General features: G+C 40.8%; 1 protein-coding gene across 11 annotated transcripts in view; it reads left to right on the forward strand.

The window, feature by feature from the left end:
• The window catches only part of LOC128697254 (transmembrane protein 185A), a 107,695-nt gene that overhangs the window by 10,233 nt on the left and 84,121 nt on the right, over positions 1-13,341 (forward strand). For all 11 annotated transcript variants that reach the window (XM_070104193.1, XM_070104188.1, XM_070104190.1 and 8 more), the window contains one exon: positions 7,886-8,093. In XM_070104193.1, the coding sequence (XP_069960294.1) occupies positions 7,886-8,093 (208 nt within the window). The remainder of the gene's footprint in view (positions 1-7,885; positions 8,094-13,341) is intronic.

A 13,341-nucleotide genomic window follows, 5' to 3' on the forward strand; every position in this document is an offset into this window, starting at 1 on the left:
GAAAGAACAAATCAAAGATGCTAATGTTACAAAAGGAGTAACTTTTCTAACTAAACAAAGGCCACCAATAATGGAAGAGATGGGAAAGTTATTATTATTGTGGCTTAAGGAAAAAGAATTAGTGGGAGAGAGTGTAGTGGAGTCAATCATTTGTGAGAAGGCAAAGCAGGCGCGTGAGGATCTTGCAAAGAAAATGTCTGGAACAAGTGCTGCAGTTTGTGAATTTAGGGCCAGTAAAGGATGGTTTGATACATTTAAGTGTAGTGGCATACAGTGTTGTAAGGCATGGTGAGGATGCAAGTTCTGACAAATGTGCGGCTGAAAAGTATGTTCACGAATTCCAGGACTATATAAAGGCTGAAGGATTCGAACCAAAACAAGTTTTCAGTTGTGACGAAACAGTCTTGTTTTGGAAGAAAATGCCAAACAGGACCTACATTACTCAGGAGGAAAAGGCACTGCCAGGACACAAGCCTATGAAAGACAGGCTTACTCTTTTGTTGTGAGGTAATGGTAGTGGGGATTTCAAAGTGAAGCTTTTACTGGTGTATCACTCAGAAAATCCCAGAGTATTCAAGAAAAACAATGTCATGAAGAATAGCTTGTGTGTGATGTGGAAAGCTAATCATAAGGCATGGATCACAAGGCAAATTTTCAAAGAGTGGGTTAATAATGTGTTTGGCCCAAGTGTGAAAAATACCTCCTGGAAAAGAAATTGTCACTCAAGTGCCTCCTGTTACTGGACAGTGCTCCTGCACATCCTCCAGACTTGGAACACCAAGTGTTTAGGGACTTCAGTTTTATGAAAGTGAAGTTCTTGCCTCCTAACACCACTCCTCTCCCCCATGGACCAGCAGGTCATTTCTAACTTCAAAAAACTCTACACAAGAGAAGCATTTCAAAAGTGCTTTGAAGTGACCTCGGACATTCAGTTGACCCGAAGACAGTTCTGGAGGAATCACTTCACTATCCTCCATTGCATAAGCCTTATAGGTAAGGCTTGGGAGGGAGTGATTTCCAGGACTTTGAACTCTGCTTGGAGAAAATTGTGGCCAGATTGTGTCCAAGAGAGGGATTTTGAAGGGTTTGAGACTCACCGTGACCTTGACCCTGCCAACCTTGTGGACTCTATTGTGGCACTGGGGAAGTCCCTGGAGTTGGAGGTGAGTGGCGAGGATGTGGAAGAGTTGGTGGAGGACCACACTGAAGAGCTTACCACTGAAGAGTTCCAAGAGCTTCAACTTGAACAGCAACAGACTGTAGCTGAGGAACTTGGTTCAGAGGAGGAGGAAGAGGGAGTGAAGGAGGTGTCTTCTTCAGAGATTAAAGAGGTGTGTACAATGTGGACCAGGGTGCAAGCTTTTATAGAGAAACACCACCCTGACAAAGCTGAAACAAGCCATATCTGCAACATGTTTAGTGACAAAACCCTGTCCCACTTCAGGGAAATCTTAAAGAGATGCCAGAAACAGAGCACTCTGGGCAGTTATTTTGTGAGACAGGGGTCCAGTGACTCTCAAGCTGGTCCTAGTGGCATGAAAAGACAAAGAAGAGAAGTAACCCCAGAGAAGGATTTGCTACCTAAAGTCTTCATGGAGGGGATTCCCCTTCCAAACACTAACTCCTCCCTCTTTCCTCCTCCCTATCTTCCAGAAGCCAGTATTAGCCTTCAATAAAGGTATGTAATACTACTTACATAATTGTAAAAAAAATTGCTTTTTTGTGAATATTTTTGTCTGGAACGAATTAATTGTATTTCCATTAATTCTTATGGGAAATATTAATTCAATTTTTGACCATTTCGGTTATTGGCCGACCTTCTGGAATGGATTATGGCCAATAACCGGGGGTCCACTGTATAGGGTAAGGAGTGTCGTTTGGGGTGCATGGTACCATATCTTGGAAAGGATGCCTGCTGATTTGGAAATTTTCTTAGATATATGCTGGGCATGGGAATGAAATTTAAAATTACAATCAAGGTGAAGACCTAGAAATTTACCCTCAGTGTGTCTTGTAATGGGGGAACCATTTATCTATATACTGTATTAAGTTGGATATTTAAGGCTCTGTTTCCAAACAGCATGAAGTATATTTTGTCTATATTGAGAGTGAGTTTGTTGGTCATCACCCAAGTACAGCCTCTCCTTACTTAGCAACGTACTCATTTACCAATGACTCGTATTTACGACGGGCTCTCTGACCAGTATGCATACGTCTGTTCTGTTTAATACAATATATAGTACACTACTGTATAAACATTTAAAAATATACCAGAAATGTTATAAATGGTACATAGGTGACATTAAAACAGTATCAGAGATGGTTGACACAAACTAAGTATACCATCATAGTATGCTCCTCACTTAGCGGCGAATTTGTTTACCGATGTGGTCTTAGGAATGGAACTCCATCATTAAGTGAGGAGAGGCTGTATATATTTTTAGCAGCTCATTGTGTATATTGTGTCTAGGTAAAGCTGGGTTTGAGTGAGAGTAGTCATAAGTAGTATTGTCTGCAAATAGAACTGGTTTAAGGAGTTGAGATGCATTGGGGAGATCATTAATGTAGATGAGAAAGAGGAGTGGGCCTAGGGCACTACCCTGGGGCACTCCGACAGCTACAGGCTGGGTAGTAGAGTTAACTCCATTTGCACATGCATACTGGTGTCTATTGTTAAGATAAGAGTTTAGGTAACCGAGGGAATGTCCTCTGATGCTGTAATGGTTTAGTTTTAGGTGCAGGAGATTGTGGTCTACTGTATTGAATGGTTTCCGTAGGTCAGTGAAGAGCCCCAGTGGATATTCATTTTTATCAAGGGCTGTCTTAGTTCAAGCATTTGTATAATAGGCTAGGTTCTGGGCTACTGCTGTAAAGCCTTGTTTGTTAATAATACAGTGGACCCCCGCATAACGATATTATTTTAATCCAGAAGTCTGTTTGGGTGCCGTTATAGACCGAATTTGTTCCCATAAGAAATATTGTGAATTAGATTAGTCCATTTCAGACCCCTAAAAATACACCTACAAAAGCACTTACAAAAATAAACTTACATAATTGGTCGAGTTGGGAGCTGATCGTTATCCGGGGGTCCACTGTAATGTTAATAAAAATCCATATCTTTATTTTCTACAAGTACTTGTACAAGCCTAGATGACATCATTGACATGCTACAATATACAAAACCACTTGTTATGCTGAGCATTTCCCACAAATTAGGTCAGTTTTATCCCAGGATGGAACCCACACCAGTTGACTAACACCCAGGTATTGATTTTACTGGTGAACATGGACATCATTTGTCTTATGGAAACACATCTTAATGTTTCCAGCCATACAAAAGATCTACCTCCTCCCTGGACCTCAGTATGTGAGCTGAGTGCACTGCCCAAGGAATAAATTTTGATAACCCTATTAAATCAAATTGTATAAATCCACTCAAATCCAAATCCTCTCACTCGTGTATTTACGTAACCTATACTTGAAGCTACCCAACGTTTACCTTCAGTGACCCTACTAGGCGGACTGTCCCACTCATCCACTACTCTATTTTCTAACAAGTATTTTCCTATATGTCCTATGCACATTGAAGTAAGTAGGTACCTGGATGTTAGTCGACTGTTGTGGGTGGCATCCTGGGGAGAAGATAAACCTAAGTTGCCATAAATGCTCTACATAACCAGGGACTTTCTATGTAGTATGTCAGTGATGTCAGTAAGATTTATATGAGTTATTTTATGTTCTTGTAAAAATAAATATTGTTATGAAATTGCAATAACATGATTTGTAAACAAATCAGGGAATGAGTGGGGTTCAAAACCCACCAATTTTTGTGATTTATTATTATTATTATTATTATTATTATTATTATTATTATTATTATTATTATTATTATTATTATTATTATTATTATTATTATTATTATTATTATTATCATTATTACAGTGGACCCCCGGTTAACGATGTTTTTTCATTCCAGAAGTATGTTCAGGTGCCAGTTCTGACCAAATTTGTTCCCATAAGGAACATTGTGAAGTAGGTTAGTCCATTTCCGACCCCCAAACATACACGTACAAACGCACTTACATAAATACACTTACATAATTGGTCGCATTGGGAGGTGATCGTTAAGCGGGGGTCCACTGTATTATTATTATTATTATGATGGATTGCTGGTTTCTTTTTCTGTCTCATAAACACGCTAGATAACAGGGATACCTTGCTTCTCCTACTTACACTTTGGTCACACTTCACAGACACGCACATGCATATATATATACATACATCTAGGTTTTTCTCCTTTTTCTAAATAGCTCTTGTTCTTTTTATTTCTTCTATTGTCCATGGGGAAGTGGAAAAGAATCTTTCCTCCGTAAGCCATGCGTGTCGTATGAGGCGACTAAAATGCCGGGAGCAATGGGCTAGTAACCCCTTCTCCTGTATACATTTACTAAAAAAGAGAAGAAGAAAAACTTTATAAAACTGGGATGCTTAAATGTGCGTGGATGTAGTGCGGATGACAAGAAACAGATGATTGCTGATGTTATGAATGAAAAGAAGTTGGATGTCCTGGCTCTAAGCGAAACAAAGCTGAAGGGGGTAGGAGAGTTTCAGTGGGGGGAAATAAATGGGATTAAATCTGGAGTATCTGAGAGAGTTAGAGCAAAGGAAGGTGTAGAAGTAATGTTAAATGATCAGTTATGGAAGGAGAAAAGAGAATATGAATGTGTAAATTCAAGAATTATGTGGATTAAAGTAAAGGTTGGATGCGAGAAGTGGGTCATAATAAGCGTGTATGCACCTGGAGAAGAGAGGAATGCAGAGGAGAGAGAGAGATTTTGGGAGATGTTAAGTGAATGTATAGGAGCCTTTGAACCAAGTGAGAGAGTAATTGTGGTAGGGGACCTGAATGCTAAAGTAGGAGAAACTTTTAGAGAGGGTGTGGTAGGTAAGTTTGGGGTGCCAGGTGTAAATGATAATGGGAGCCCTTTGATTGAACTTTGTATAGAAAGGGGTTTAGTTATAGGTAATACATATTTTAAGAAAAAGAGGATAAATAAGTATACACGATATGATGTAGGGCGAAATGACAGTAGTTTGTTGGATTATGTATTGGTAGATAAAAGACTGTTGAGTAGACTTCAGGATGTACATGTTTATAGAGGGGCCACAGATATATCAGATCACTTTCTAGTTGTAGCTACACTGAGAGTAAAAGGTAGATGGGATACAAGGAGAATAGAAGCATCAGGGAAGAGAGAGGTGAAGGTTTATAAACTAAAAGAGGAGACACTTAGGGTAAGATATAAACAGCTATTGGAGGATAGATGGGCTAATGAGAGCATAGGCAATGGGGTCGAAGAGGTATGGGGTAGGTTTAAAAATGTAGTGTTAGAGTGTTCAGCAGAAGTTTGTGGTTACAGGAAGGTGGGTGCAGGAGGGAAGAGGAGCAATTGGTGGAATGATGATGTAAAGAGAGTGGTAAGGGAGAAAAAGTTAGCATATGAGAAGTTTTTACAAAGTAGAAGTGATGCAAGGAGGGAAGAGTATATGGAGAAAAAGAGAGAGGTTAAGAGAGTGGTGAAGCAATGTAAAAAGAGAGCAAATGAGAGAGTGGGTGAGATGTTATCAACAAATTTTGTTGAAAATAAGAAAAAGTTTTGGAGTGAGATTAACAAGTTAAGAAAGCCTAGAGAACGAATGGATTTGTCAGTTAAAAATAGGAGAGGAGAGTTATTAAATGGAGAGTTGGAGGTATTGGGAAGATGGAGGGAATATTTTGAGGAATTGTTAAATGTTGATGAAGATAGGGAAGCTGTGATTTCATGTATAGGGCAAGGAGGAATAACATCTTGTAGGAGTGAGGAAGAGCCAGTTGTGAGTGTGGGGGAGGTTCGTGAGGCAGTAGGTAAAATGAAAGGGGGTAAGGCAGCTGGGATTGATGGGATAAAGATAGAAATGTTAAAACCAGGTGGGGATATAGTTTTGGAGTGGTTGGTGCAATTATTTAATAAATGTATGGAAGAGGGTAAGGTACCTAGGGATTGGCAGAGAGCATGCATAGTTCCTTTGTATAAAGGCAAAGGGGATAAAAGAGAGTGCAAAAATTATAGGGGGATAAGTCTGTTGAGTGTACCTGGTAAAGTGTATGGTAGAGTTATAATTGAAAGAATTAAGAGTAAGACGGAGAATAGGATAGCAGATGAACAAGGAGGCTTTAGGAAAGGTAGGGGGTGTGTGGACCAGGTGTTTACAGTGAAACATATAAGTGAACAGTATTTAGATAAGGCTAAAGAGGTCTTTGTGGCATTTATGGATTTGGAAAAGGCGTATGACAGGGTGGATAGGGGGGCAATGTGGCAGATGTTGCAAGTGTATGGTGTAGGAGGTAGGTTACTGAAAGCAGTGAAGAGTTTTTACGAGGATAGTGAGGCTCTAGTTAGAGTATGTAGGAAAGAGGGAAATTTTTTCCCAGTAAAAGTAGGCCTTAGACAAGGATGTGTGATGTCACCGTGGTTGTTTAATATATTTATAGATGGGGTTGTAAGAGAAGTAAATGCGAGGGTCTTGGCAAGAGGCGTGGAGTTAAAAGATAAAGAATCACACACAAAGTGGGAGTTGTCACAGCTGCTCTTTGCTGATGACACTGTGCTCTTGGGAGATTCTGAAGAGAAGCTGCAGAGATTGGTGGATGAATTTGGTAGGGTGTGCAAAAGAAGAAAATTTAAGGTGAATACAGGAAAGAGTAAGGTTATGAGGATAACAAAAAGATTAGATGATGAAAGATTGAATATCAGATTGGAGGGAGAGAGTATGGAGGAGGTGAACGTATTCAGATATTTGGGAGTGGACGTGTCAGCGGATGGGTCTATGAAAGATGAGGTGAATCATAGAATTGATGAGGGAAAAAGAGTGAGTGGTGCACTTAGGAGTCTGTGGAGACAAAGAACTTTGTCCTTGGAGGCAAAGAGGGAATTGTATGAGAGTATAGTTTTACCAACGCTCTTATATGGGTGTGAAGCGTGGGTGATGAATGTTGCAGCGAGAAGAAGGCTGGAGGCAGTGGAGATGTCATGTCTGAGGGCAATGTGTGGTGTGAATATAATGCAGAGAATTCGTAGTTTGGAAGTTAGGAGGAGGTGCGGGATTACCAAAACTGTTGTCCAGAGGGCTGAGGAAGGGTTGTTGAGGTGGTTCGGACATGTAGAGAGAATGGAGCGAAACAGAATGACTTCAAGAGTGTATCAGTCTGTAGTGGAAGGAAGGCGGGGTAGGGGTCAGCCTAGGAAGGGTTGGAGGGAGGGGGTAAAGCAGGTTTTGTGTGCGAGGGGCTTGGACTTCCAGCAGGCATGCGTGAGCGTGTTTGATAGGAGTGAATGGAGACAAATGGTTTTTAATACTTGACGTGCTGTTGGAGTGTGAGCAAAGTAACATTTATGAAGGGATTCAGGGAAACCGGCAGGCCGGACTTGAGTCCTGGAGATGGGAAGTACAGTGCCTGCACTCTGAAGGAGGGGTGTTAATGTTGCAGTTTAAAAACTGTAGTATAAAGCACCCTTCTGGCAAGACAGTGATGGAGTGAATGATGGTGAAAGTTTTTCTTTTTCGGGCCACCCTGCCTTGGTGGGAATCGGCCAGTGTGATAATAATAATAAAAAATAAAAAAAAATGATGTTTTATAGCATTGGCTGTCTCCCACTGAGGTAGGGTGACCCAAAAAGAAAAACTATTTTTTTTCTTTTTACAATTAGTAATTTATACAGGAGAATGGGTTACTAGCCCTTTGCTCCGGGCATTTTAGTTGCCTCTTATGACATGCATAGCTTACACAGGAAGAATTTCTTCCACTTCCCCATGGAAATTATGATTATTATTATTATTATTGTAGGTTAGAGGGGCAGTCGTACATACAGTACCGAGCACTGCTCATCTCTTTGGGTCTTCACTTGTTTCTGCTGATGTTTGAGGTGCTGGCAGCTGACAACCTGGAAAATCATCGCCACGCCTGGGTGTCAGTCTTCGCTCCACTCATCCTCATCTCCATTGTGTCCATTGCCGCTTGCATCTGGGCTGTCAAACACGACCGTTCCTTTGAGGTGGGTGTGCGACGCTTGTCATGATTTTCTGTCAAGTTTGCGCTGATTTGTTTTCCAGCCAACATAACAAATATAATCATGCCTCTGGCAAGACAGTGATGGAGTGAGTGATGATGAAAGTGTTTCTTCTTTTTTGGTTCACCCTGCCTTGCAGGGAAATGGCCGATGTGTTAATAATAATAATAAAAAAATCAATGTGGCTGTTTGATTCAAGGTAGGGTGACCCCCGGGGAAAAAAAGAAAATACATTCTCCATCATTTGTTCAGTGACTGTCTTATCAGACGTCTGCTGATATCAATTAATAATAATAATAATAATAATAATAATAATAATAATAATATAAGCTGGGAAGATATACTAAGCAACACAGACCCCAACTTATGCCTAGAACAGATTAACTCGGTGGCACTCGATGTATGCACAAGGCTTATTCCTCTAAGAAAAAGGAGGAGTAGATGTAAAATAGAAAGAGACAGGCGCTCCCTTTACAGGCGACGGAAAAGAATAACAGAGCGGCTAAAAGAGGCCAATATATCTGAAATGTGTAGGGAGACACTGGTCAGAGAAATAGCAAACATCGAACTTAAGCTAAAGGAATCTTATAGGAGTCAGGAATCACTGGAAGAACTAAAAGTCATAAATGAAATAGAAAGAAACCCAAAGTATTTCTTCTCCTATGCCAAATCAAAGTCGAGAACAACGTCCAGTATTGGGCCCCTACTTAAACAAGATGGGTCCTACACAGATGACAGCAGGAAATGAGTGAGCTACTCAAGTCCCAATATGACTCAGTTTTTAGCAAGCTGCTAACCAGATTGAGAGTTGAAGATCTAAATGAATTTTTTATGAGAGACCCACAGAATTTGGTAAACACAAGCCTATCTGATGTTATCCTGACGCCAAATGACTTCGAACAGGCGATAAATGACATGCCCCTGCACTCTGCTCCAGGGCCAGACTCATGGAACTCCGTGTTCATCAAGAACTGCAAGAAGCCCCTATCACGTGCTTTTAACATCCTATGGAGAGGGAGCATGGACACGGGGGTCGTCCCACAGTTACTAAAAGCAACAGACATAGCCCCACTCCATGAAGGGGGCAGCAAAGCAATAGCAAAGAACTACAGACTGATACCACTAACATCCCATTTCATAAAAATCTTTGAAAGGGTCCTAAGAAGCAAGATCACCACCCATCTAGATACCCATCAATTACACAATCCAGGGCAATATGGGTTTAGAGCAGGTCGCTCCTGTCTGTCCCAACTACTGGATCACTACGACAAGGTCCTAGATGCACTAGAAGACAAAAAGAATGCAGATGTAATATATACAGGCTTTGCAAAAGCCTTCGACAAGTGTGACCATGGCGTAATAGCGCACAAAATGCGTGCTAAAGGAATAACAGGAAAAGTTGGTAGATGGATCTATAATTTCCTCACAAACAGAACACAAAGAGTAGTAGTCAACAGAGTAAAGTCTGAGGCGGCTATGGTGAAAAGCTCTGTTCTGCTCCCATCTTGTTTCTCATCCTCATATCTGACATAGACAAGGATGTCAACCACAGCACCGTATCTTCCTTTGTAGATGACACCCGAATCTGCACAACAGTGTCTTCCATTGCACACACTACAAGGCTCCAGGTGGAAATCAACCAAATCTTTCAGTGGGCTACAGAAAACAATATGAAGTTCAACGATGAGAAATTTCAGTTACTCCGATATGGTAAACATGAGGAAATTAAAACTTCATCAGAGTACAAAATAAATTCTGGCCACAAAATAGGGTGAAAAACCAATGTCAAAGACCTGGGAGTGATCATGTCGGAGGATCTCACCTTCAAGGACCATAACATTGTATCAATCGCATCTGCTAGAAAAATGACAGGATGGATAATGAGAACCTTCAAAACTAGAGATGCCAAGCCCATGATGACACTCTTCAGGTCACTTGTTCTATCTAGGCTGGAATATTGCTGCACACTAACAGCACCTTTCAAGGCAGGTGAAATCGCTGACCTAGAAAATGTACAGAGAACCTTCACGGTGCGCATAACAGAGATAAAACACCTCAGTTACTGGGAGCGCTTGAGGTTCCTGAACCTGTACTCCCTGGAATGCAGGCGGGAGAGATACATGATTATATACACATGGAAAATCGTAGAGGGACTAGTACCGAATTTGCATACGGAAATCACTCACAATGAAAGCAAAAGACTCGGCAGACGATGCAACATCCCCCCAATGAAAAGCAGGGGTGTCACTAGCACGTTAAGAGACAATACAGTAAGTGTCAGGGGGCCAAGACTGTTCAACTGCCTCCCAGCATACATAAGGGGGATTACCAATAGACCCCTGGCTGTCTTCAAGCTGGCACTGGACAAGCACCTCAAGTCGTTACCTGACCAGCCGGGCTGTGGCTCGTACGTTGGATTGTGTGCAGCCAGCAGTAACAGCCTGGTTAATCAGGCTCTGATCCACCAGGAGGCCTGGTGAATCATCAGAAATGATTTTGATTGGTTTCACTATGAAAAGTACCTTGAAATTGAAGTCAAAGTAGCAGAAATATTTGATTTTTTGCAGAGTGAACAAATGTCACCGTCCAATATGTGTCCAACTGGCCAGTCTGATATGCAGTCACGAATGGCTTGACATTGTTTATATAATTGCAGTGGACCCCCGAGTTTCGTGATTAATCCACTCCAGAGAGTCTGCCGAAAGTCGGAATTCACTAACTTAAAACCATTTTTCCCCATAAGAAATAATGTAAATCCAATTAATGTGTTCCAGACACCCAAAAGTATTAACAATGATTTTTTTGTAGATTAAATATAGATTTACATACGGAAAAGAATGAGAAATCAAGAATAAAACAATAATAACATCACACTTACCTTTATTGAAGACTCGTTGGTGTATGGAAGACTGGAGGAGGGGAGAGGATGGAGAAGTTACACTATTGTTTGGAAGTGGAATCCTCTTCCATAAAGGGGAATCTCCTTCCATAAAGGGGAATCTCCTTCCGTAAAGGGGAATCCCCTTCCATAAAGAGAACTCTTGCAGCTCTACCCTCTATAACAATCACTACCACCCTCTACCACCATCACTACCACCCTCTACCACCATCACAACCACTACCACCCTCTACTGCCATCACTACCACCCTCTACCACCATCACTACTACTGTCTACCACCATCTCTACCACCCTCTACCACCATATCTACCACCCTCTTCCACCATCACAACTGTTACCACTCTCTACCACCATCACTACCACCCTCTACTACCATCACACCCACTACCACCCTCCTCCACCACCACTTTCATATTTTTCTACAAACTTTTTCTTTAATTCTATTGTATTTCTCACCTTCTTTACCAAAGGGCTGGCACTAGGAGCTTTCTTTGGACCTATGGTGGCTTATTTAGCAGTTCCAAGCACAAAAAACAATGGATTATTACGAAATGTATCGTATGAACACCTAGAGTGATGGTCACTCGCCCACAAACACTGCCACACTGGCTCCTGAATGTTGTGTGGGAGGCTTTGTGTACGCCCTGCTGATTCTGGCCACACTGATGCGTTCCATATGACAAACGAATCACAAGGCAAATCATGAACCACGAGGCTTTATTTTGATGAAAAAAGTTGCCGAAAGTCGAAATTCACGGAGCTCGAGGCTCAAGAAACTCGGGGGTCCACTGTATTGCAATTATGCAGAAGTCTGAATAACTGTAAATCTATTTTTTGTCTGAATAAAAATTCAGAATGGAAATCAAACATAATACGTATGAGAGGGGCCTGGAGACGTGACTATGAACAGAGAAAATGTTGTTTAGTGCCAGAAATGTCTGCAGTGTTTATTCTGGACCCTATTTTGAAATTGGCATCTCTTGAAATTTGTGTGAAATTGGCCAAATTACCGATTTCTGATTACAGTGGGCCCCCGACATTCGATGGCATCATCGACATTTGATAAATCCAACATTTGATGCATTTTAACGCAAAAATTTCGCCTCGACATTCGATCGAAAACCCGATATTCGATACGATTCGTACGAGACGTGTCCAAGTGTGGCCTGAACTGCCCCGTGTGTGCCAGTGTTTACAAGCCAGCCAGTGTGCGAGCATCTAAGGATACATTCGGTACATTCCATATTATCCATATTATCACTGTTTTTGGTGCTTGTTTCTGCAAAATAAGTAACCATGGGCCCCAAGAAAGCTTCTAGTGCCAACCCTTCGAGAAAAAACGTGCAAATGACTATTGAAATGAAGAAAGAGATAATTGCAAAGTAAGAAAGTAAAGTGGAGTGCGTGTATCGGAGCTGGCCAGGTTGTATGGTAAACCCCAATCAACTATCTCTACTATAGTGAGCAGGAAAACGGCAATCAAGGAAGCTGTTGTTGCAAAAGGTGCAACTTTGTTTTCGAAACAGAGATCGCTAGTGTTAGAAGATGTTGAGAGACTGTTATTGGTGTGGATAAATGAAAAATAGATAGCAGGAGATAGCATCTCTCAAGCGATCATTTGTGAAAAGGCTAGGCAGTTGCATGATGATTTGGTAAAGAAATTGCCTGCAACTATTTAAGGGGATTCCCCTTCTAAACACTAACATCATCCACACTCTCCCCTCCTCCCATCCCATCAATCATCACCAGATCTTCATTAAAGGTAAGTGTCAATTATTCTATTGTTATTAATCTATTGTTATTGTTGTTATTGTAATTATTCTATTGCATTAAACTTAATATTTCATGTAGTAAAATTTTTTTTTCATACTTTTGGGTGTCTTGCACGGATTAATTTGATTTCCATTATTTCTTATGGGGAAAATTAATTCGACTTTCGATATTTTTGATATTCGATGAGCTCTCAGGAATGGATTAACATCGAATGTCAGGGGTCCACTGTACTGGGTAGTTGAAATAGGTAAATAGGTGGTTTCTTGTACTCAGCCAACAGAATTCAAGGAATATCAGCGAGATAGCCATGAGCTTAGTTGACTGGAACAATGGAACTGGCCAGAAATAGGCCGTAAAGTGGGTGAAATTGCCGAACCATAAATATCTAGTTTGAATTAGTTACCATGTATTAGGATTAGTTTGCCCGAAATGCCTCGGCATGATAGTGGCAAATCAAAATGGTAATTACACATTGTAACCTTTACAAAGAAATAAACATTATTATTATTATTATTATTATTATTATTATTATTATTGTTATTATTATTATTATTATTATT

The sequence above is a fragment of the Cherax quadricarinatus genome, chromosome 89, assembly GCF_038502225.1.
Source record: "Cherax quadricarinatus isolate ZL_2023a chromosome 89, ASM3850222v1, whole genome shotgun sequence".
Taxonomy (NCBI): Eukaryota; Metazoa; Arthropoda; class Malacostraca; order Decapoda; family Parastacidae; genus Cherax; species Cherax quadricarinatus.